At 42.4% G+C, this 17,857-nt stretch overlaps 7 protein-coding genes across 7 annotated transcripts; 3 read left to right on the top strand and 4 right to left on the bottom strand.

Moving 5' to 3' along the window:
• Positions 1 to 105: 105 nt before the first annotated feature.
• On the top strand, positions 106 to 1,328 carry V1514DRAFT_281932 (uncharacterized protein; the record flags this gene model as incomplete). Its single annotated transcript, XM_066925086.1, has 2 exons — positions 106 to 743; positions 806 to 1,328. The coding sequence occupies 2 exons, from the start codon at positions 106 to 108 to the stop codon at positions 1,326 to 1,328; spliced, it is 1,161 nt and encodes a 386-aa protein (XP_066782890.1).
• Positions 1,329 to 2,291: 963 nt separating this feature from the next.
• V1514DRAFT_332577 (Golgi transport complex subunit 5-domain-containing protein) lies at positions 2,292 to 3,544 on the top strand. The gene is made up of 3 exons (XM_066927875.1): positions 2,292 to 2,650; positions 2,741 to 3,386; positions 3,461 to 3,544. The coding sequence occupies exons 1-2, from the start codon at positions 2,432 to 2,434 to the stop codon at positions 3,143 to 3,145; spliced, it is 624 nt and encodes a 207-aa protein (XP_066782889.1). The 5' UTR covers positions 2,292 to 2,431; the 3' UTR covers positions 3,146 to 3,386; positions 3,461 to 3,544.
• Positions 3,214 to 5,981, bottom strand: V1514DRAFT_332575 (rab-GTPase-TBC domain-containing protein). Its single transcript, XM_066927874.1, has 3 exons — positions 4,132 to 5,981; positions 3,752 to 4,067; positions 3,214 to 3,693 (listed from the first exon to the last, which is right to left on the bottom strand). Exons 1-3 carry the CDS (start codon positions 5,891 to 5,893, stop codon positions 3,462 to 3,464), a joined length of 2,310 nt encoding a protein of 769 aa, XP_066782888.1. The 5' UTR covers positions 5,894 to 5,981; the 3' UTR covers positions 3,214 to 3,461.
• A 968-nt stretch (positions 5,982 to 6,949) lies between these two features.
• Positions 6,950 to 10,017, bottom strand: V1514DRAFT_363552 (UNC-like C-terminal-domain-containing protein). Its single transcript, XM_066929767.1, has 4 exons — positions 9,885 to 10,017; positions 7,689 to 9,739; positions 7,510 to 7,626; positions 6,950 to 7,452 (listed from the first exon to the last, which is right to left on the bottom strand). The coding sequence occupies exons 2-4, from the start codon at positions 9,660 to 9,662 to the stop codon at positions 7,294 to 7,296; spliced, it is 2,250 nt and encodes a 749-aa protein (XP_066782887.1). The 5' UTR covers positions 9,663 to 9,739; positions 9,885 to 10,017; the 3' UTR covers positions 6,950 to 7,293.
• Positions 10,018 to 10,133: 116 nt separating this feature from the next.
• V1514DRAFT_308155 (kinase-like domain-containing protein) lies at positions 10,134 to 13,883 on the top strand. Its single transcript, XM_066925716.1, has 4 exons — positions 10,134 to 10,666; positions 10,830 to 13,275; positions 13,338 to 13,582; positions 13,677 to 13,883. The coding sequence occupies exons 1-3, from the start codon at positions 10,397 to 10,399 to the stop codon at positions 13,526 to 13,528; spliced, it is 2,907 nt and encodes a 968-aa protein (XP_066782886.1). The 5' UTR covers positions 10,134 to 10,396; the 3' UTR covers positions 13,529 to 13,582; positions 13,677 to 13,883.
• Positions 13,809 to 15,197, bottom strand: V1514DRAFT_295116 (uncharacterized protein). Its single transcript, XM_066925409.1, has 2 exons — positions 14,991 to 15,197; positions 13,809 to 14,927 (listed from the first exon to the last, which is right to left on the bottom strand). Exons 1-2 carry the CDS (start codon positions 15,009 to 15,011, stop codon positions 13,917 to 13,919), a joined length of 1,032 nt encoding a protein of 343 aa, XP_066782885.1. The 5' UTR covers positions 15,012 to 15,197; the 3' UTR covers positions 13,809 to 13,916.
• On the bottom strand, positions 15,198 to 17,809 carry V1514DRAFT_332562 (uncharacterized protein). The gene is made up of 3 exons (XM_066927873.1): positions 17,512 to 17,809; positions 17,242 to 17,451; positions 15,198 to 17,168 (listed from the first exon to the last, which is right to left on the bottom strand). The coding sequence occupies exons 1-3, from the start codon at positions 17,539 to 17,541 to the stop codon at positions 15,669 to 15,671; spliced, it is 1,740 nt and encodes a 579-aa protein (XP_066782884.1). The 5' UTR covers positions 17,542 to 17,809; the 3' UTR covers positions 15,198 to 15,668.
• Between the last annotated feature and the right edge of the window lie 48 nt (positions 17,810 to 17,857).

The following is a 17,857-nucleotide window of genomic DNA, read 5'->3' as shown; positions in this document are numbered from 1 at the left end:
GGTTGGCACCGGTGTGTGAAGAAAAGAAATTTACTTGCTCAGATTATTTGGTAATTGGATAAAGTTCCGTTTAACTATTTCTCAAAAAATATTATAAAGGTTAGCATGCCATTTGGACGCACTGGAATTCCGATACCGAAAGTTTCGAGCTTGCGGTCAACCCTGCCTCCCCCTTCAACACCAGTCTCGGAACCCGCACCTGCGTCAGATCTTGTATCAGCATCAGATCCAGCACCAGAGCCTGTGTCTGTGTCTGCATTTGTACCCGTACCAGTGTCTGTGCCTGCGCCTGTGTCTGTGCCTGCGCCTGTGCCAGTGCTTGTGCCTGTGCCGGTGTCTGTGCCAGAACCTGAGTCTGACCTGCCAGACGCGCCGAATGCGCCGGCCGAAAAAACTGCGAGCAGATCTTCGTCATATTTTGAAGACGGCGTGCCATTGCCGCCTCATAGGGGCCGTCGTGCGAGATCACTAACTCCTCCGCAGAGCGAATCTCGAATCATTGACGCCGATAAAATGACCATGGCGGAATTATGTCGGGATATTCATATTGGACGGACTACAGAAGTTTATCACCGTTTGGAAAAACGAAAGAAAGAGGACAAGAAAATGAAACGCAGGGCTCGACTTGAAGCCGGTAATGACGAAGAACGGTTGAAAAAGATAAAAGAGGAAAATGCCAAAAAGAAAGAAGCCGATCTCGAACGAAGGAAACGGCAAAATTTGATTTTGGAAACAGGGTTCCAGTAAGGCACCAAAAAAAAATAATTGTAAATTTTATTATGAAAACCTAACGTTGTGCTTTTAGGCCCAAGCTTGTTCTTGTCAATAATGTTATTCAAGTCGATGAATCTTCATTGCATGTTGACCGTCATGAACGTGATGCGTTAGACGAAGTTGCAGATGAGGATAAGACTGAAGAGGACATGCATTCTCGCATGATCAATAGTGCATCATATTCTAAACGGGAAAAGGTCGAGCGGTGGAGTGCTTTTGAAACTCAAAAATTTTACGACGCGTTAAGTAATTGGGGAACAGATTTTGGTCTTATTGCGCAATCGTTTCCGGGAAGAAGCAGGCGGCAAATTAAGAACAAGTTTAATGCGGAAGAACGGAAAAACTCGTCGAGAGTGCAATTTGCCTTAACCAGACGGCCATTATTTAGAGAACCTGTTAAGGTTGATAAAGCGGAAGAAGAACCAATCGCTGATGTCAACACGAAAGAAGATCCGATCTCAGTTGAAAGCGTAACAGCTAAGGTTTGCGAGGGAGAAGATGCCGCACCTCAGGAAGAAACTGTGCAAGTCGATGCTCCCGCCAAGTCTGATTAGCGTCTACGCCAGGGGAACATGGCGTTGTGTTTTAGTGCTCAATTACGTATGCGTTGTGTCGCTATAACATGACTAAAAATACCTTGCGCTCGCGGGTTCGGCTTGGGTTTTTATGGTGATGTGGTGGACGTGAATATTTTAAATGTTCTGAGAAGTCAGCGGGTTTGGAGTGACTGGTTAAAGGTTAGACTAGAATTGTTACTACAGTGAAAGGTTAAGAAGGGAAGCATAGATGAGAGGATTTTGTTGGTTATCGTTGTGGGGTATTGGAAATTTTATACATAATACCTACCTATTTTCGAGCTTGCTGTTTAGAATCTATTCGAATAGCACTTTTATAAATGGTTTTTTCCGAATCACCAGATGAATGTGATTGAAGAATCAAAGCTTTTGATACGCAGCAACTAATGATCACTCGCAATCTGTTGCTGCCAACGAGGTTGTGAATAATGCTACTACTGATAACACTATTGTTGGACTGGACGCACCAGCAAAAGCGTCTATCTGACGAACTTTACAGACGGTGTTGTCGATCAAGATGGTGATGCTGCGGCGGACACTAATTCTCTTTTGCAGGAAAGTATCAATACATGGAGTGAACTAAATTCCAATGATAAGCCAAACAAAGATGATGCGGCAACTGCCGTCGTAGTGAATTTTGTGTTCCAGTTGAAGTCAATTAAAAGCGCATTGTCAACTGTTGGTAACATCGAGGCAAGAATAGAGCTTTTCGACACTATAATTTGGACACTACGGTATTGTAATGTAGTTTTCCAAATAAAGAAATTAGAATTTTACTAAAAAAACGGAATAATATGATAAAGCAAATGTGGCATGTTATGGATAGAAATTGGAAGGAGACTGCTTTTGTCGAGAGTGTACCTTGATTGTGTACATGCATGTAAATTGAATCTGAGTGCTGGCGGATAAAGAATATGGAAGTCCCCTGAAATTTAAACTAGTCCTACCGTTATCAATGTCGACATCTCGCACAACTGCCTGAATCAAAAATTAACGTCAATATTAGTGTTCGAAGCACAGATTATTAACAAGATTTAAAGCAAATTATCTTGTTACTGGTTAATTGAGGTTAAACGTCCAAAATGGACAATGAACATGCCGACCCGCCAGCCGGGTCCGACACAGACAACGAATACATTGATTACGAACTATTCACATCTCCAGAATTTTCACCGATTGAGTTTTGCAATTCTTTAATTATTGGAACTAATAATGAATCTGATGTTGAGATTGATTTTGAAGCATCCAAGCAGCGAGTGCAGTTTGATTTGGAAGAAGTGGAAAAGCTTCTTCATCGCGAGGTAAAGAACAGTTCTTGGAATTTGCTACGGTTGCAACTTGTCGTGCATGCCAAACACATAAACTTAATTTAAATATTAACTATTTTTTAGGCCGTTGAGCATCATTCGGAATTAATACAACAAGCGTCGAAGATGACGGCTGTGGAAGAAATTGTCGATACCACGAGGGCATCACTATCAGACGTGACGGCGTCATATCAGCGACTAGAAAACGAAGTTTTAAAACCGTACAACACCGCACTGCCAATCTATCGTTCGCTCACAAAATTTCACGCCACGTCTAACCTGCTACGAAGCCTTACGTGGTACCTATACCTAGTACGTCAACTCGCCATCCAATCTGGCACACAGGACGCAAGGTCATCGGTTCGTGCCGCCAAAACGTTTGCAGAATTATCACGACATGTTTCAAATTTCCCGCTGCTGAAAAATTTAAAAGTGGTTAATGATTTGGAGGTTGCAATCCGCAGCAAAGATCCTGCCATGCTTCAGTAGTTCAATTCCGAACCCAAATTGACTTTATGGCAAAACGGCGTTTACTGTGTGGGTGTATTACAATAAGATTACTATTCTGATTTGATTTATATTCTCATTTTGACAAATTATATGATCCGATTCATAAATCGATCATGTATGCTATAAAACACCCGTTAACGCCAAAAAAAAAAATATAAAAACTTCCAAATCATCAAAAGCTGCCTGCCATCCACAAACCACAAACCCTGTTTGTTAAAATGTATGTACAAATAACCGTTAAATTGTTATAAATTTTTTTTAACCACCCCTCTTTTTTTTTGGTTTGTTTCTAAGATCAAAACCCGAGTTGATCTCCAAGTTCTTTAATCTCGTGCGCTCGTCGTGCAAGAACGTCTTCTAATTTGACCTGATGTCGCAAGGAATCAGTAAGACGAATTAGACCGTCGATACTGATTGAATGTGAAGCCATATCTTTCATATAGCTATACACTTCGCCAGCAGTCCGAAGTGCCATGATGCTCTTTGTGGATATTCTAAAAAGTGCCAATGCAACCCTGAAAAGATATCTATATCATGAGTTAGGTACTACAATCAACGTTGAAAAGAAAAAAAAATTATACTTACACTTCCCCTTCAACACACATAAACACATCCCATATCCGAAACAATACTTCCGCAGGCAAGCAATCAGTAAAGCAGCTCAGAAACCAATTAAACGTGATTGCTTCAATATCAACTCCTAAATAGTCCAGATGATCAAATAACTTTGGTTGCAGTTCTCGCAAGTATTGCTTTAAAACCCGTTGATCAGCACGAGAAGTTAACAAAGGTGGACTAAAATAACCCGATGGCAAAATATTTTCAATTAGACTGGCAAATGACCAAAACGCATCTTCTTCAGTTGCATGAGTTAGCAGCAATATGGCAGCAATCATGTTCACTAGAATTCTTGTTAAAAAAATATCTTTTTTTAAAAAAAAAAACACTACTCTTAGTAAACTTACTTCCTTGACAATAACCAATTTCAGTATTACGTTTGCTAAACGCTAGCAAAACTCGTTTCAGCTTTTGCACTCCCGGTCCCTTGCCACCAAAGAAAACATTAGTAGGCATGGTGCGGTACAGATCAAGGTCTATCTGAGACAATGCCTCAATTTCATGCTCAGAATTAACCAGTTCATCGTACACGCCTGGAACTTTAAGGCCATCAGCGCCACAACACTCGCTCCAAAGTTTGGACCGATACACGACAGGAATTCCTCCAAGAACAAGGGTCTTGAATTCTTTATATTTAGCACGGCCTTGTTTATTAGAACTAAGCGCTCGACCATGAACCCCGAAAAGTTCACCGTTCTCAATAACCATAGGCGAAGATTCATTGCCGTTCACGTTTATCTTTTTAAAAAATTCATCCCACCTTGCCTTTTGCACTCTTTGTAAGGAATCATGAAGATCGGTCAATTGCGAAAGTAAAAGTTTTACGGCATCAAGTGCGTCTTCTCTCGAGATATCATCAACTGGATCCGAAAGTTCAGGACTTGTGGCCACGTCAGACACATCATTAGCAGATCTTGAACGTTGGCCGCCCAGCTTTAATGAAGAAATTTGTAAACCTTGTCGTCCTCTAATTTCCAAACCTTTGGAACCATCAGCCACATGCGCCGGTTCAGGCTTGCCAATGTCCGACTCGCCGTGATCAAACAAAAAATCTAAGCTATCTAAATCTAATATCCGACCGTTGCTCTCAGTTGGTGGCAAAACTGGATAATGTTGGCGATCGTAAATGAATCCAAACCGATCTGTCAGTAGGTAAGTGTCTTCCGATCGATAGTGATCGTTCCAACTTTGCAAAAGGGTCGGCGGCTGGATATTTTGAGGAACAATATTTTCCATTTCCACCGGACCAACATTTGACGTTGTTTTTGGAGCATGACTAATTTTATCAGTATTATTATCCTTTATCGAATTTGGTAACCACTCGGGAATGTTCTCACTAACGTGAGATTTCGTCGATTCTTCGGATCTTGACCTTGAGCGCCTTCTAAACGGCAACGAAAACCCGGTTTCAAACCGAGATTTTCTTGCTGGCATCTTTTCCTTATCGTCATCTTGATATACAAGTACTGGCCGAGCGACAGGTTTTGAGTTGTAACTGGCAATGCTTGCATGACTAGATTGCAATGATGATGATTTTTCATTTTCTGATATTTCGTTTTTGTAATGTGAATTTAAACCTTCAGATGGAAACCCTCCTTCGTCATCATCTTGAGACTGAACCGCACTTTTAAAAGAACCCGAACCTGCCAAATCGTCATGCGGTGAAGATGAGTCTGACTCAAGCTGATCCGAAGAATATTCTGCATTCCGTATAGGACCAACATCTCCATCTGTTTTAAATTTTGCGTTAACCACGTGTTTTTTTCGTTTGGGTACACCCTGAATGAAAGCTGAAGTTGATTGTCGGAAATAATTGTTAACGTTATCCCGAAGCATCGAGTTCGGTGAATAACCTACCACAACCGGAGGCAATGAATTCTCCTCGGGGAAAAGAGGTGACGCAAATGGCTTCTTTATTCTTTGCTGATCTGTGGTTGGTTGTTGTGAAATTTGATCGTGGTCATCATATTTCCAAAAGAAAGGAATTCGAAATGTTGGCTTCTGCTTTTTTGATGTGTGATTGATATCATTATTATTATTATCATCGTTTTCCTTTTTATTTTCGGCAAGTACTGTACGTTTAAATGTAAAAGGCTTAGAAATGTGCATTGCCCTCGATTGTAACGTCCCGCTAACGTTGTGTTCTATATCACTGCTGTAAATTAAATATCCATCATCGTCATCGTCATCGTCATCGTCATCACCTCCCTCTTCCTCTTCACCTTCTTCGTCTTCTTTGTTTCTAACAAAAGATGCGTCCGTATATGCGTCAAGTACGTCATCAACTTTAGATTTGGATTTCGTCTCATTTGAGCTCGACCTGTTTGACATTGAAGGCCATTCTGGTTGCTTAATTTCACGCAAGTTCTCATCTATTTCATGTTTCGACACGCCCCGAATTTTTAACATCTGCATCAACGCGCGCAACTTTTTGTCTTGCAATTGCCGCAGGTCATAAAGTTGCGCGTCTCGAAGGGCGACATCCTGTGAAAGTTGTTTTACCAATGCAACAGCACCGTATCGCGCAATCATTCGTTCCAACACCGATTCTGAGCACAAATGAAGGTCAGCGGGTAGACCCTGCACGCTTGATTTTAAAGAACAAAGTAAAGACGTTGTCGATGTTGCCGTAGTTGAAGGGTATGACGCCGTGTCTTCCTCACTAGTGACTGGAAAAGAATACGAAATGGTCCTGGCGGTACTCGACGACGAAGCACCAGGCTCATTACTTATTGGAATCGGGTGTATCATATCTTTAAATATTGAATAAGGTGATGACAAAAACTCCGGCGATTCGGCAGTATTGTCCACTTCATTCAACCTGGCAATGAAGTTGGCTGCATCCTTGGGTGCGACCGGCCGTAGCGTCTTGCCAGAGCCGTACATTGTCAGGCGCTCGCCGTTCCACGCCAAAAATGTGATGGCCCAGCCAGTGTACGTTGTCGTTGCGGTCAATAACAAAACAAAACAGAAACCAGAAAAAAAAAAAAAACCAATATGCAAATTGCTTCTGCTTAATTGGGTATGATTGGTTTTCTTTCCTTGGTTTAATATAGTTATTTGTTACAAGCTGCTCATTAACCGTAGCTACCCTAACATAGATGGCATATATAAGGTTTAAAGTATGGCGGGTAGATACGGTACGTTGTTTACGCATGAAAAATCCCACTAATTATCCAGAAACAAATAATAACAATAACTTAATTGCATTTACCACAAAACAAGTTATTAGAAAACTAACATTAGATGTTAACCAAACAAAGTAGGGGCTCAGGAGCTGGCGGAATGAATACAAGTACCATATCCTGAGGTACTTTCATATTTGATAATGCCTTATCGCGTCATCTAACAAAGTTTCCCCCCAAACCAGGGTTTAATGGCCGGGCAGTCTGAAGCCAAAAAAAATCCCAAATCCGTTTGATTAAAATAATGCAAAATGTTGTTCAATACCTAATCAATCTGACATCTTTGTCCCTTTCAAGTTCTACATAATTGTTCGTAATCAATCGTTATTTTGTTCGTTCTTTCACGTCTATGCCGAGAAGTTTGCCAATCTCTCTATATTCCAGCATTTGACGACCCCGTACGCTGCCCTGCATTAATGCTATAAGCAGCAAAACAAGTAATATTATGCTCTGGACAACACTTATCCGCTTTTGATATACAAGCTGAGATCCGGTCAGCCAATGGTCTTTGAAAAAAAAATTTTTTTGGTCGACACTTACCTCATCAACAACGACAGTCAACCTAGAGCTTACTTCACTTATATCCTTTTCTACCTGCTCCTTTTGACTTTCAAGTTCAATCACAGTAGACTGCCATAATTGTTCATATTGTTGTTTCTAAAACTCATTAACGCTCATGTGACTTGGCATGATTCACTAAAGAAAAAAATAAAACTCACAAATTCGTGCAATTGCGACAACACGGTCGTATTCAGCGCATCAAGGAAATCAGAAACCTTGACTTGTTGCCGACGTTCAACTTTGGTGAACGCATCACGCAACATGCGGCTTTGCTCTTCAATATATTGAAGCGAAAGCGTTGCGTTGGCTTCCAATAAAGAAAGTCTCTTAATTATTGTTTTATAAACCGATTCTTGCGTTGTGGGACTTGCCTGATACGCAGATGATGTTGATGCTTGGCTAACGTTCTGTGGTATTGAAGAATAATGATCTTCCACGGGTGATAAGCCTTTGATTGCTTCAGATGAATGATCCACAGTGGCAGAATAAGCAGTAGCTTGTAACGTGCTTTGTTCTACTGTTGATGCTTTCCGATGCCCTGATACATTTATTAATTCTGATTTAACTGATGTGGCAGTATTTGAAAAATTTTCTCTTTCCAACGTATCATCATGATTCGAAGAGCCTGAAAATTTTAAATCTGTTCCTGGATAATCAAAAATTGGATCACACAGCTCACTCAGTTTATCACGAACAAATTTCCGGGTCGGGAAATCACAATTAGCAACATCTTCTATACTATTCGTAGATAATGATGCCGCAATAATATTATGATTAAAAGATGCGAAAGCAGGCGAAATTACTTCTTCCCCGATCGGTGGCGGAGGTTCGACAACAACAGGTTCCTCGACACGAACTTGTGTTGCAACCTGTTCCAGTTCCACTTCCTTAGTTACTTGAACTGGATCTTGATCTTCCTCTTCGTCTTCCTCTTCTCTATTCAGTTCTTCTTGATATCTGTATTCCTCAATCATAGTCGTACCATGAACTCGTAAAAGCGAAAGCGGGCAGTAAAACTCATCACCCCAATGACTTACAAACTCTATTCTTAAATATTTAGCCCATACCAGCGGATTTCTAACTGGGAATGCTTGAATGTCTCTTGAATTGCGAGCTTCAAATTCGCCAAGAATATTCCAACCTGCTTCCTTGATTGGATATCGCTCAGACACTGAGACCCTAAACGTCCGTGCCATTGATGAAAAAAACTCATAGTTTGCAAGAACAACAGTGTCGACCAAGATATATTCACACAGTTCCACGATAATAAATTTATTATGAACTCCACATGGGTTGCGCATATATGTATCCTTGTTTTCCACCAGGATCGAGTTTGCGCCTCGTAATTCAGGATTGGTCTTGAGGATGGTAGCAGCACAGTCAAGTGAAGCATAATTGCTACGTTCCTTGCTGGTCTTGCCCGCATGTTTCATGCGACTGCCTCCTTCAGGAATGATTGCATCTATTTTCTGATCCGTCACGTCAGCTTTTGTTTCTTCTTTGTCGTCAGGCAGCGAACCATCACCAAAAAAAGAAAGTTCAATTTCAAGGTCATCACCAATTGCATCTAAAGCCTGATCCGTAATTGGTCGCCTGCGAGGAGGAGAAGAAGAAGAAGAAGAAGAAGAAGAAGAAGACTGGCCCGATGCACGATTAACCGCTTCATCAGCGGCATTTCCAGCATGCGCAAGATTTTGGTTTTTCCATTCTTCAAACGAAAGAAATCCTGAATTTGCCAAGTAATCAATCTCAAATTCATCTGTTGAAGATTGGGTTGCCGTGGGAATTGATGAAGGATGCAATTCATGAGCAATTCTTATTGTTGTTGTTTTTCTTGCTGTTGTTGCTGCAGCGGAAATGGTTGACGTAGACGTGGCAAGTTTTTGATTGCTATTTGACATATTTTTTTCTGTTAAGTATGACCTGGCGGTACTGCGAGATGATCGTAGACATTGCTGTGGAAGACTATGCGTTATATAATTCACGGTACGGTAGTTGCAAGTTGAGGATGCAACAATCGAAGCAGAGACTAACGTGCCAGTTGCTAATTGGATGACAAACAAAAATGCAAGTAAAAACGTCGTCCACGTCGCTGGCCGTCGTATGGACTTTATTTCATTGCAATTACTCATAGACCGGTAAATATGTTCTCTGCGCAGTATTAGTTTAAAGCGGAAACCAATTAAACCGCAATCGCAGCACTCAAAAACTAAAAAAAAAGACTTTAACTTTTTTCCACTTCATTACTCAAACAAGGCATATTAAAAGCATTGAGACGTTTAGGAAGGCAAGCCTTATAATCTTTCCATCATCTTTTGTTGAGTTCGTTTACAAAAACACAAATTCATACGCACCTTGAAACAATCGGTACAGTCAAAGAATCAAAATATGATGCAACACGGTTGATACTTTATTACTTCGAGTAATCAAACCTGCGCTCCTATTGACTTAAAGCCTCCTCATTTACATGCACACCTCCAGTCTTTGTTCATGGCTGTCTTGAGCCTGAAGGGCCGTATCAAAAAGCGTTGGCACGCCAGAATTAAAGCAGGGTAACTCATATACGCCAATCATCACCACCACTAACTAACCAACCTCCAACTTGGGCAAATCATCCTTCATTGTATATTTTCATCAAGTGTCTGTCAAAAAGTTTCTATTTCGGCTCACGATTCTGTTGGAATGCAGAATTTGTGAGACATTTTGGGTTACTTTTTTTTTTTTTCCTGTTCTCAATTAATTCGGCGTCTATGGTGCACTTGTTGGACATCGAGCGAGAGTTCATAGTTTCAACCTGTGCTTGTTCCGTTGCCCTTTGTTAATTCTTTGTCTCGAGGGCGACTTATTTTAGTTTTACATTGCAATCATGGACAACGGGGGGTATAATTTACTTCTTCGTTTCATTGATTCGGCTCATTTTTCACTTTTTCTTTGCATTTCATATCTGGCTCGGTATACAGATAACGTCGGCATCCATCATTATCTGTGTCAGAAACTGCGCAGCTATCCCTATCCTGAGATTGAATTTTTTTTACCTCAGCTATGTCAGATTATTTTAACAGTTCCGACAGAATCAGTGGCTCTAGAGGATTTCCTCTTGGACATGTGCAACAGAAGCACGCACAGTGCTGTTCTGGTAAGTAGATCAAACCAATGTTACATTTTGTCAGTAAAATCCGCAATTTCATCGTAAATTTTACCATTTACTCGTGGTTTTTATGATGTCGAATGATTTCTGATGGAAGGGTTTTTGTTTTTAAAAAGAAAAATATTCATCTGTACTGACGCCATTCCTGCAGACGTTCTGGCTCCTGCAAGCACACCTTGAAGATCTTTCACACGATCCCGAAGCACGATCATTTCAGATATGCCGTCGTCTTTATAATCGGACTCAGTACATTCTCTTCGGCATCGGCGATCCTCCAAGTCACAAGATCCATCAAAACCCGGTACCAGCCATGATGTTGTCCGGTGCCATCATGGGAGCCATTGCTTGCCCGCTGCTAACCAAATTCACGGGACCGGTCACCATCGCGCAAGCTCGGAAACCGCGGTTCCGAGTGTTTCATCTGGCAGCGGCCAATGGGAAAGCAGGTAACCCGAAAAACGGTAAAACCGAACAAGCAGTTAAGGACAAAAAACTTAAAAAGACAGCCAAGTTTGATCCGGTCATCACGCGCATTGAAACAGACAACGTGAGGCATAATATAGAAGTGGAAGCAGCTGATGTTGATGAAGATGAAGATGATAATGATTCAAATGACAATGGCGAAGATATTTACACTGTCAATACGGAGAACGGAGAATCAGCCAGGAGCAGTCGAAGCAGTCGAAGCAGTGGAAATCGTTCATTAACCAACGGTGCATTTTACGGTTTAGATTCTGCTGGAATTTCGTCCCTTCCGGATTTGCGCTCTCACAACATGTCGGGAAGACAATTGACAGCATCGCTCTCATCAGCTTCCATATTTACGCAAGGGTCATACCGTCAAGTAAACAGGCCACTTCATGTTCACCCTGTTCAGCCTGCCACGTTAACTCAGTCTACGAAAGTTCGCATGTTAAAGAGCAACTACTTTCGATACGAAACATCGTTTGCATACGCATTGCAAGCGATTTCAACACGACTGAGACTGGTTCCCAAGCCAGCTCGCGTGTCCGCTTTGCGAGCGGAAATTGCTCTATTAAATAACGAATTCCCGGCAGAGGTTGACATCCCGATGATTCTCGAGACAGACACGTACAAATCTAATCCTCGTCAACACAAGATTGCCCGAATTTCCCCAGCGGAAGCTACGATTCTTAATTCAGCCGAGCGTGTTCCTTTTTTACTCATGATTGAAGTATTACGCGATGAGATTGACTTCGATCCATCAACGTCACGAAATACGGAGATTTTGACCAATCCTACTGATTACCGAACCTTATTTGATTTGGCATATCCACCTCATCCGCCACATCTTCAACTTGGCGTGGCAGCCAATGAAGAAGCCAAGGCTAGGCAACGGCAATTAAATAATAACGATTTGGCAGAAAGTGAAATGGGCGACATTTCTGCGTCTCATTTGACTGACGTTGGCAACGATATCGGCGAATTGCCGAGTGATGATAGTGAAAAAGCAAACGGTTCCGCACGAACTTCAAGCCTTTCATTTTCTTCCGCGTATTATGTCAATCGTCAACCTGAAATTGTTTCCAAGCATGTGGCTGAAATGAATGATGCTGCGGTGCACATGCGCACGGCTGCCACGATGCTTGCTCAATTGGACTACGCGCAGAGCGTGGATGGCCAACGCAAATTGGAAGTACCAAAGAATGAAATCATACAAATTAAGAACAAGATTATTACCAGTATGCAATTACTGGAAGAACAAAGCGTGTTTTCCGATGTTGAGATTGGGCCTGCACCACCGAGTCCGACATTAAAATCTAGCGGCGGGCCGGCGTCTAAGCTTAAGAAAGAAGCCGGCCAACGAAGATTAGAAAATGATTTGAAGACCGGCGTGATCAAGACCGATCGATCGTTAGGATTTGGTGAAGAATGGAACGAAAAGAGGGAAAGAATAAGGAAAAATTCGCCGTTTGGGCATTTGCCTAATTGGGATCTGGTTTCCGTGATTGCCAAGACGGGATCGGATCTTAGGCAAGAAGCGTTTGCATGCCAGATAATCTTGGCCATGAAGCGGATATGGGAGGAAGCCGATCTTAACGTTTGGGTGCGCCGCATGACAATCTTGGTGACTGGACCTGGATCAGGATTAGTGGAGACGATTACGAATGGCGTGAGCATTCATTCATTGAAAAAGGCACTGGCCACGTTGTTATTAGGCCCCAGCGAGACTCCGCATAAGGGCAGGGTCACATTATCGGAATATTTCTTTCGAGCGTTTGGCGTGCGTGGTTCAGAAAAATTTAAGCAGGCGCAGGCCGAGTTTATAAAGTCATTGACAGGATACTCATTAATTTGCTACCTGTTGCAAATTAAGGATCGGCATAACGGTAACATCTTGCTTGACACTTCCGGGCACGTGATTCATATTGATTTTGGTTTTCTGTTATCAAACTCGCCAGGATCGGTTGGATTTGAAGCTGCACCGTTTAAGTTAACCCAGGAATATGTTGACCTGATGGACGGTCCGAATTCGGAAGCGTTTGAATCTTTCCGAGCGTTAATGAAATTGGCATTTAAAGCAATTCGAAAACATGCTGATGAGGTCGTTTTACTGGTCGAAATGATGCAGAAAGGTATGAAATTGAAAATAGTCTTACAAATATTACTAGGAACTAATAATACGAACAAATTTTAGAATCACCTCTTCCTTGTTTCATGCATGGCGATCAGACTGCGCATTTGCTTCGTCAAAGGTTTCAATTACAACTTTCCGAATCCGAGGTTGACGCGTTTGTTGATAATTTTTTGATCAACAAGAGCATGAACAGCATGTACACGAGGTTGTATGATCAATATCAATTGGTCACTCAGGGTATTTATGCTTAAACGCGCAGGCAAACCACAACAGTTTCTCTTTTTTTTTTTTTTTTTGTTTAAATGGTGAGCATTATTTAGAATGGATGAATTTTATTTTTATGTTTTTTTTTATGTTTATATTTTAAAAAATGTCTTTACCGAGATTTGACGAAACTAGGTTAAAGGGAAGGGAAAGATATGTTTTTGTTGTAAGACTACACCCAAAGGAGGTTAATGTTAATATGATTGAGAGAATCCCGTCGCTCTTTCAATCCCGTTATTATATATATATAGCTTATATATTTTTTGTATTTACGAATCATTCATGTGTATAATTAACTTTGATTTATGAAAATAATCAGAAACAATAAGTCATCTACCCAGACGTTTATTAGTATATATATAGCAAAACCTTGTTTCAAGCCTTGACGAGCTTGTTAGTGCCACCATAGGGTCCAAAGAACATGTCACCGTAAGCCTTGACAAGTTTATCAACCGACGAGTACTTGATTCCGAGTAACTCCGTCACCAGTGATGCATCAACCGTGGCCAGTTCAGGCGTGCCCTGTTCCTTTAATTCCTTGCTAAGCGGCGGAAATTTCTTGTCCGGAAAGATTCTTGCAAACGATTCGATAAACTCAGCATTGCTTACAAACCCTGACGACGACACAATGAACCTGCGACCGGCTGCCGCATCTTTTTCGAGCGCGGTCACGAGCACGTTTGCCACGTCTTCAACATACGCGACGTATAATCCGCCGGCGGGTACTTCGGCCGACGTGAGCAACGGCAGCAGCAAGCCCACGGTGCCGTCAATCTGCGGCTGCGGAATCAGGTACGGCCCAATCACGTACACGGGGTTAACCGTCGTGAGCGAGTACTTCACGTCGTCATGCTTGGCAATGTAATCCCAGGCCTGACGCTCGGCTTCTGCCTTGGCATACCCGTAAGCGTCGAGCGGGAACGCGTCCGGTGCCGAACTTTGCTCCCTGGTTACAGGCGACCAACTCTTTTCGTTGATCACCAATCCGGATTCCTTGATTTGCCGTTCCGGCGACATGTGAGCATAAATCGAACTCACGAGCACAATTTTTTTAACCTTGCTGCCGTTGCGCCGAGCAGCGTCCAAAATGTTGAGCGTGCTCTTGATGGCGGGTGCCACGGCGGCGTCAAATTCGGCCAGGCTGTCGGACGCGCCGCGGTAAAAAATGGGAGCGGCAACGTGTTCAATAAATTCAACGTCCCGGACCACGTCGTCGTAGGCGTCGGCGGCGGTGATGTCGTTGACGATCGCGGTTTGCAAGCCTGGGAAACGGGCCTTGAGCGACGCGGCCTTGTCCTCGGATCGCACGGTCGCGAGCACTTCGTAGTCGCAATCAATCAAGTACTTGATTGTCCAAGCGCCAATAAAGCCGTTTCCGCCGGTGACCTGTCAAAGTCCACCATGTCAGTAGGGTAGTAACAAAAATTAAACAAAACACCACACCCATACCAAAACTTTAGCAAACGTCATTGTATAGGAAGGTATCGAATAATGTATGGAATCAGAATCATCAAAGACGAGCAACGACGTGGGTATTTATACATGCCAACCGCCAATGCGGACATTCATCCACAATTTTCCACTGATGCAAACGCAACAGAAACAGGAAAGGATGAATAGTAATCGTGGGAGTAATCGGCGTTCAAATGATTATAATCATCATAGCCGGAAGCGACGCATTGTATTGTTCCCTCGCCAAAGTTAAAAAAAAAAAAGTCAAACCTGCCAGACATACGTCATTCCATATTACATATCGTAACTATCCTACTTACAGATAATTTTTCATATCTATTCAAGTATTTAATATTTTTTGTGGCTAGCGAGTCAAGAGAGCTAAACTTTTACTGTTTGTAGTCTGTAATCTAAATGTCAGGGCAAACTGTAAATTAATAGTAAAAGAAAATGGACGGCTGAAAGTCATCTGCATCATCATCATCATTAAAGCCATTCAAGTGGGCCAGTCAGACATGCCGCACACGATGACCAGGCTAGTAAATTTGTTGATGAATTTAATGGAATGTTAAAATACAATCCAATTTTGATCTATAATCCTTTTCCCCTTCCCATTGTTATATACCGTCAAGAAAAAAAAACAAAAAACTCCCCCTCCGACCCCACCGCTCCAATCTATAATTTCGACTGACGCGCATGTTGCTCCTCCTTGTCATCCTCCTCCTTGTCATCAACAGCTTGATAAAACAAAATGTACGCACTGGCCATGCCAGGCTGATCGCCAAAGAAATTGGTCACGTACTGCTCGTCCACGCGTTCGGCAATCTCGTCGTCAAACAAGACCCAGCCTGCATGCTCGGTCTTGATGATGGACACGTAATGGCCGTGGTACGGGCCACCGCCCACGTGCACGACCACGGCATACAATTCGTAAAGCCGGTCCGGATTTGCCATGCCGTCGGCCATGTTGTTTAGCAGCCGCAATTGAAACGGGAACACGACCCGGTGAAACAACTTGACGTTCTGTTGCAGGTCTTCAGTGAACTTGAACCGCTTCAGATGTAACGTGAGCAACCTGGGCAACTGCTTGATCTTCATGCGACGCTCGGCCTCTTGCAAGGCGCCACATGCGTCACAATGGAACTTGTTATTGCCACACAACAACTCCGCGTTGGAAAATTGTTGCAGGCACGCCGTGATCGAGCAATGTTCTTCGAGGTCGATTGGCAGGTCAATAAATTGCTCCTCCCGGCTGCTCACTGACTCACAGGTCAAGCATTTGGTTTCACTCGTCAGCATGCCTTCAAACAAGTCATGCACCCACCGCTTGTTCAGGGCCAGGCCTGGATTCGCATTGTCATACGTGTCGACGTTCTCAATAATTTGATTAAGCAAAAAATTGAAAAACTCGTGCGCATCCTGATGCATGGTCGAGCGGAATAATTCGTTTTTATGCTTCAAAATTTGAATAAGCTTCGATGGCGACGCGACGCCGACACGGTACTTGTTTTCCACAATGGCTTCGAAAAGATCCTTAACCGTCGCGTACAAGTTTTCTTCTAACCCGTACGATGATGCCAACGTGTGATCAAGATTGAGAATTGGTCCTGCCTGCAAAGCCGATCTCTTTTTGGCCTCGGATGTTTGGGATTCATTGCCAGCACGTGGAGGCGCGGATAAAAAAATTGAAGATTGCGTAACAACGCTGCTTGACGCTGGAACAGATGATGACAATGCTGTTGTCGTTACTGATGGTAATTGTTGATCCCTAGCTTGAGATTTTTCTGTGGGTTCAACTTGCGCTGGCAACGGTCTGCGAGACAGTTTCATCATGTCCGTAGGCAACCTAATCGTCGGCGTCTTGATCAGTTTCGTCGGCGTTTCGTTGCCGTTACGATTCGATGACGGACTCGAAGACGTTGTAAACGAGGACAGCGAAAAATAAGATGACAAGCTTGACGTGCTACTGCTTGTTGACGATTTGGGTGTCGTCGCACCAGCTGCATTATTTGATGCTGACTCTGAAGCAAACATGTGAGACCGTGTTCCATTGACCGTTGTTCTCGATGATCTGATAACTGATGACGGTGCCGGGTATGCAAGTACCTGCTCCCGAAACGGCTTGCTGTAATACAGGCATTGTAGAATCGAGTTGCAATAGCAAGTATTTCCAAACTAAGCCAAACAACAATTGAGTCAATTAATATGGCCAAAAAAAAAAAAAAAACCTTGGTGAATTTTTACTTACATTCTCCATGCCAAAGAACTTGTCACTGCCGTCGTTTTGTGCCGGGATCATTAACTCTGCCTCGTCCTTTGGCGGGGTCGGCTTCGGAAGACAAGCAGTATCCGATTGCCGATCTTGATTATTCTGGTTATTATTAGGTAATTGAATCCCAGTAACTTGTGTGTTTTCTTTATTTTGTGACAAAGAAGCGTCCGAGCCAACGTTAGGCGACTAGACAACAATTGTTATAAATCTGAACCAAACATTGCATATGTTTCCATAGAAACCTACCGAATTAGATACCCATTTTAAAAACGACATTTCGGCAATCGTATTTTATTTTAAATTATTTGATTTGATTTGATTTTTTCAAATGCTCGAATGATTGACTTTTTTAAACTTATGAGATGATTCGGATTAGGAGACGATTAAATTTTTATACCCCAATGCTTTCATTGCTCTTTTTTGTTTTGTTTTGATTGTTTTAATTGTTGTGAAGTATTCCCCTTGTTATGCAATTTTAAAAACCTTTGCAATTTTTTTCTGATTGATTGGATACGGTCTCTTTTTGATTGAAAATTGATGACGGAATAACTATTAATTACCGCTTTGCCCCTCCCCCCCCTTCCGCGCGGCT

This window comes from Lipomyces japonicus (assembly GCF_038497905.1).
Source record: "Lipomyces japonicus strain CBS 7319 unplaced genomic scaffold V1514scaffold_24, whole genome shotgun sequence".
NCBI lineage: Eukaryota > Fungi > Ascomycota > Lipomycetes > Lipomycetales > Lipomycetaceae > Lipomyces > Lipomyces japonicus.
This window is presented reverse-complemented; position numbering and strand designations above follow the sequence as displayed.

Coding starts and splice junctions, on each gene's coding strand:
- V1514DRAFT_332577 (XM_066927875.1), top strand. CDS start 2,432: ATGGACAATGAACATGCCGACCCGCCAGCCGGGTCCGACACAGACAAC. Junction 2,651..2,740: donor AAAAGCTTCTTCATCGCGAG/GTAAAGAACAGT, acceptor ACTATTTTTTAG/GCCGTTGAGCATCATTCGGA.
- V1514DRAFT_332575 (XM_066927874.1), bottom strand. CDS start 5,893: ATGCACATTTCTAAGCCTTTTACATTTAAACGTACAGTACTTGCCGAA. Junction 4,068..4,131: donor AATTGGTTATTGTCAAGGAA/GTAAGTTTACTA, acceptor CAAGAATTCTAG/TGAACATGATTGCTGCCATA. Junction 3,694..3,751: donor ATGTGTGTTGAAGGGGAAGT/GTAAGTATAATT, acceptor CTCATGATATAG/ATATCTTTTCAGGGTTGCAT.
- V1514DRAFT_363552 (XM_066929767.1), bottom strand. CDS start 9,662: ATGAGTAATTGCAATGAAATAAAGTCCATACGACGGCCAGCGACGTGG. Junction 7,627..7,688: donor TGTCGCAATTGCACGAATTT/GTGAGTTTTATT, acceptor AATGAGTTTTAG/AAACAACAATATGAACAATT. Junction 7,453..7,509: donor TGACTGTCGTTGTTGATGAG/GTAAGTGTCGAC, acceptor ACCGGATCTCAG/CTTGTATATCAAAAGCGGAT.
- V1514DRAFT_308155 (XM_066925716.1), top strand. CDS start 10,397: ATGGACAACGGGGGGTATAATTTACTTCTTCGTTTCATTGATTCGGCT. Junction 10,667..10,829: donor GCACGCACAGTGCTGTTCTG/GTAAGTAGATCA, acceptor CCATTCCTGCAG/ACGTTCTGGCTCCTGCAAGC. Junction 13,276..13,337: donor GGTCGAAATGATGCAGAAAG/GTATGAAATTGA, acceptor AACAAATTTTAG/AATCACCTCTTCCTTGTTTC.
- V1514DRAFT_295116 (XM_066925409.1), bottom strand. CDS start 15,011: ATGACGTTTGCTAAAGTTTTG. Junction 14,928..14,990: donor TGACGTTTGCTAAAGTTTTG/GTATGGGTGTGG, acceptor GGACTTTGACAG/GTCACCGGCGGAAACGGCTT.
- V1514DRAFT_332562 (XM_066927873.1), bottom strand. CDS start 17,541: ATGTCGTTTTTAAAATGGGTATCTAATTCG. Junction 17,452..17,511: donor TAAAATGGGTATCTAATTCG/GTAGGTTTCTAT, acceptor ATTGTTGTCTAG/TCGCCTAACGTTGGCTCGGA. Junction 17,169..17,241: donor AGTTCTTTGGCATGGAGAAT/GTAAGTAAAAAT, acceptor TGTTTGGCTTAG/TTTGGAAATACTTGCTATTG.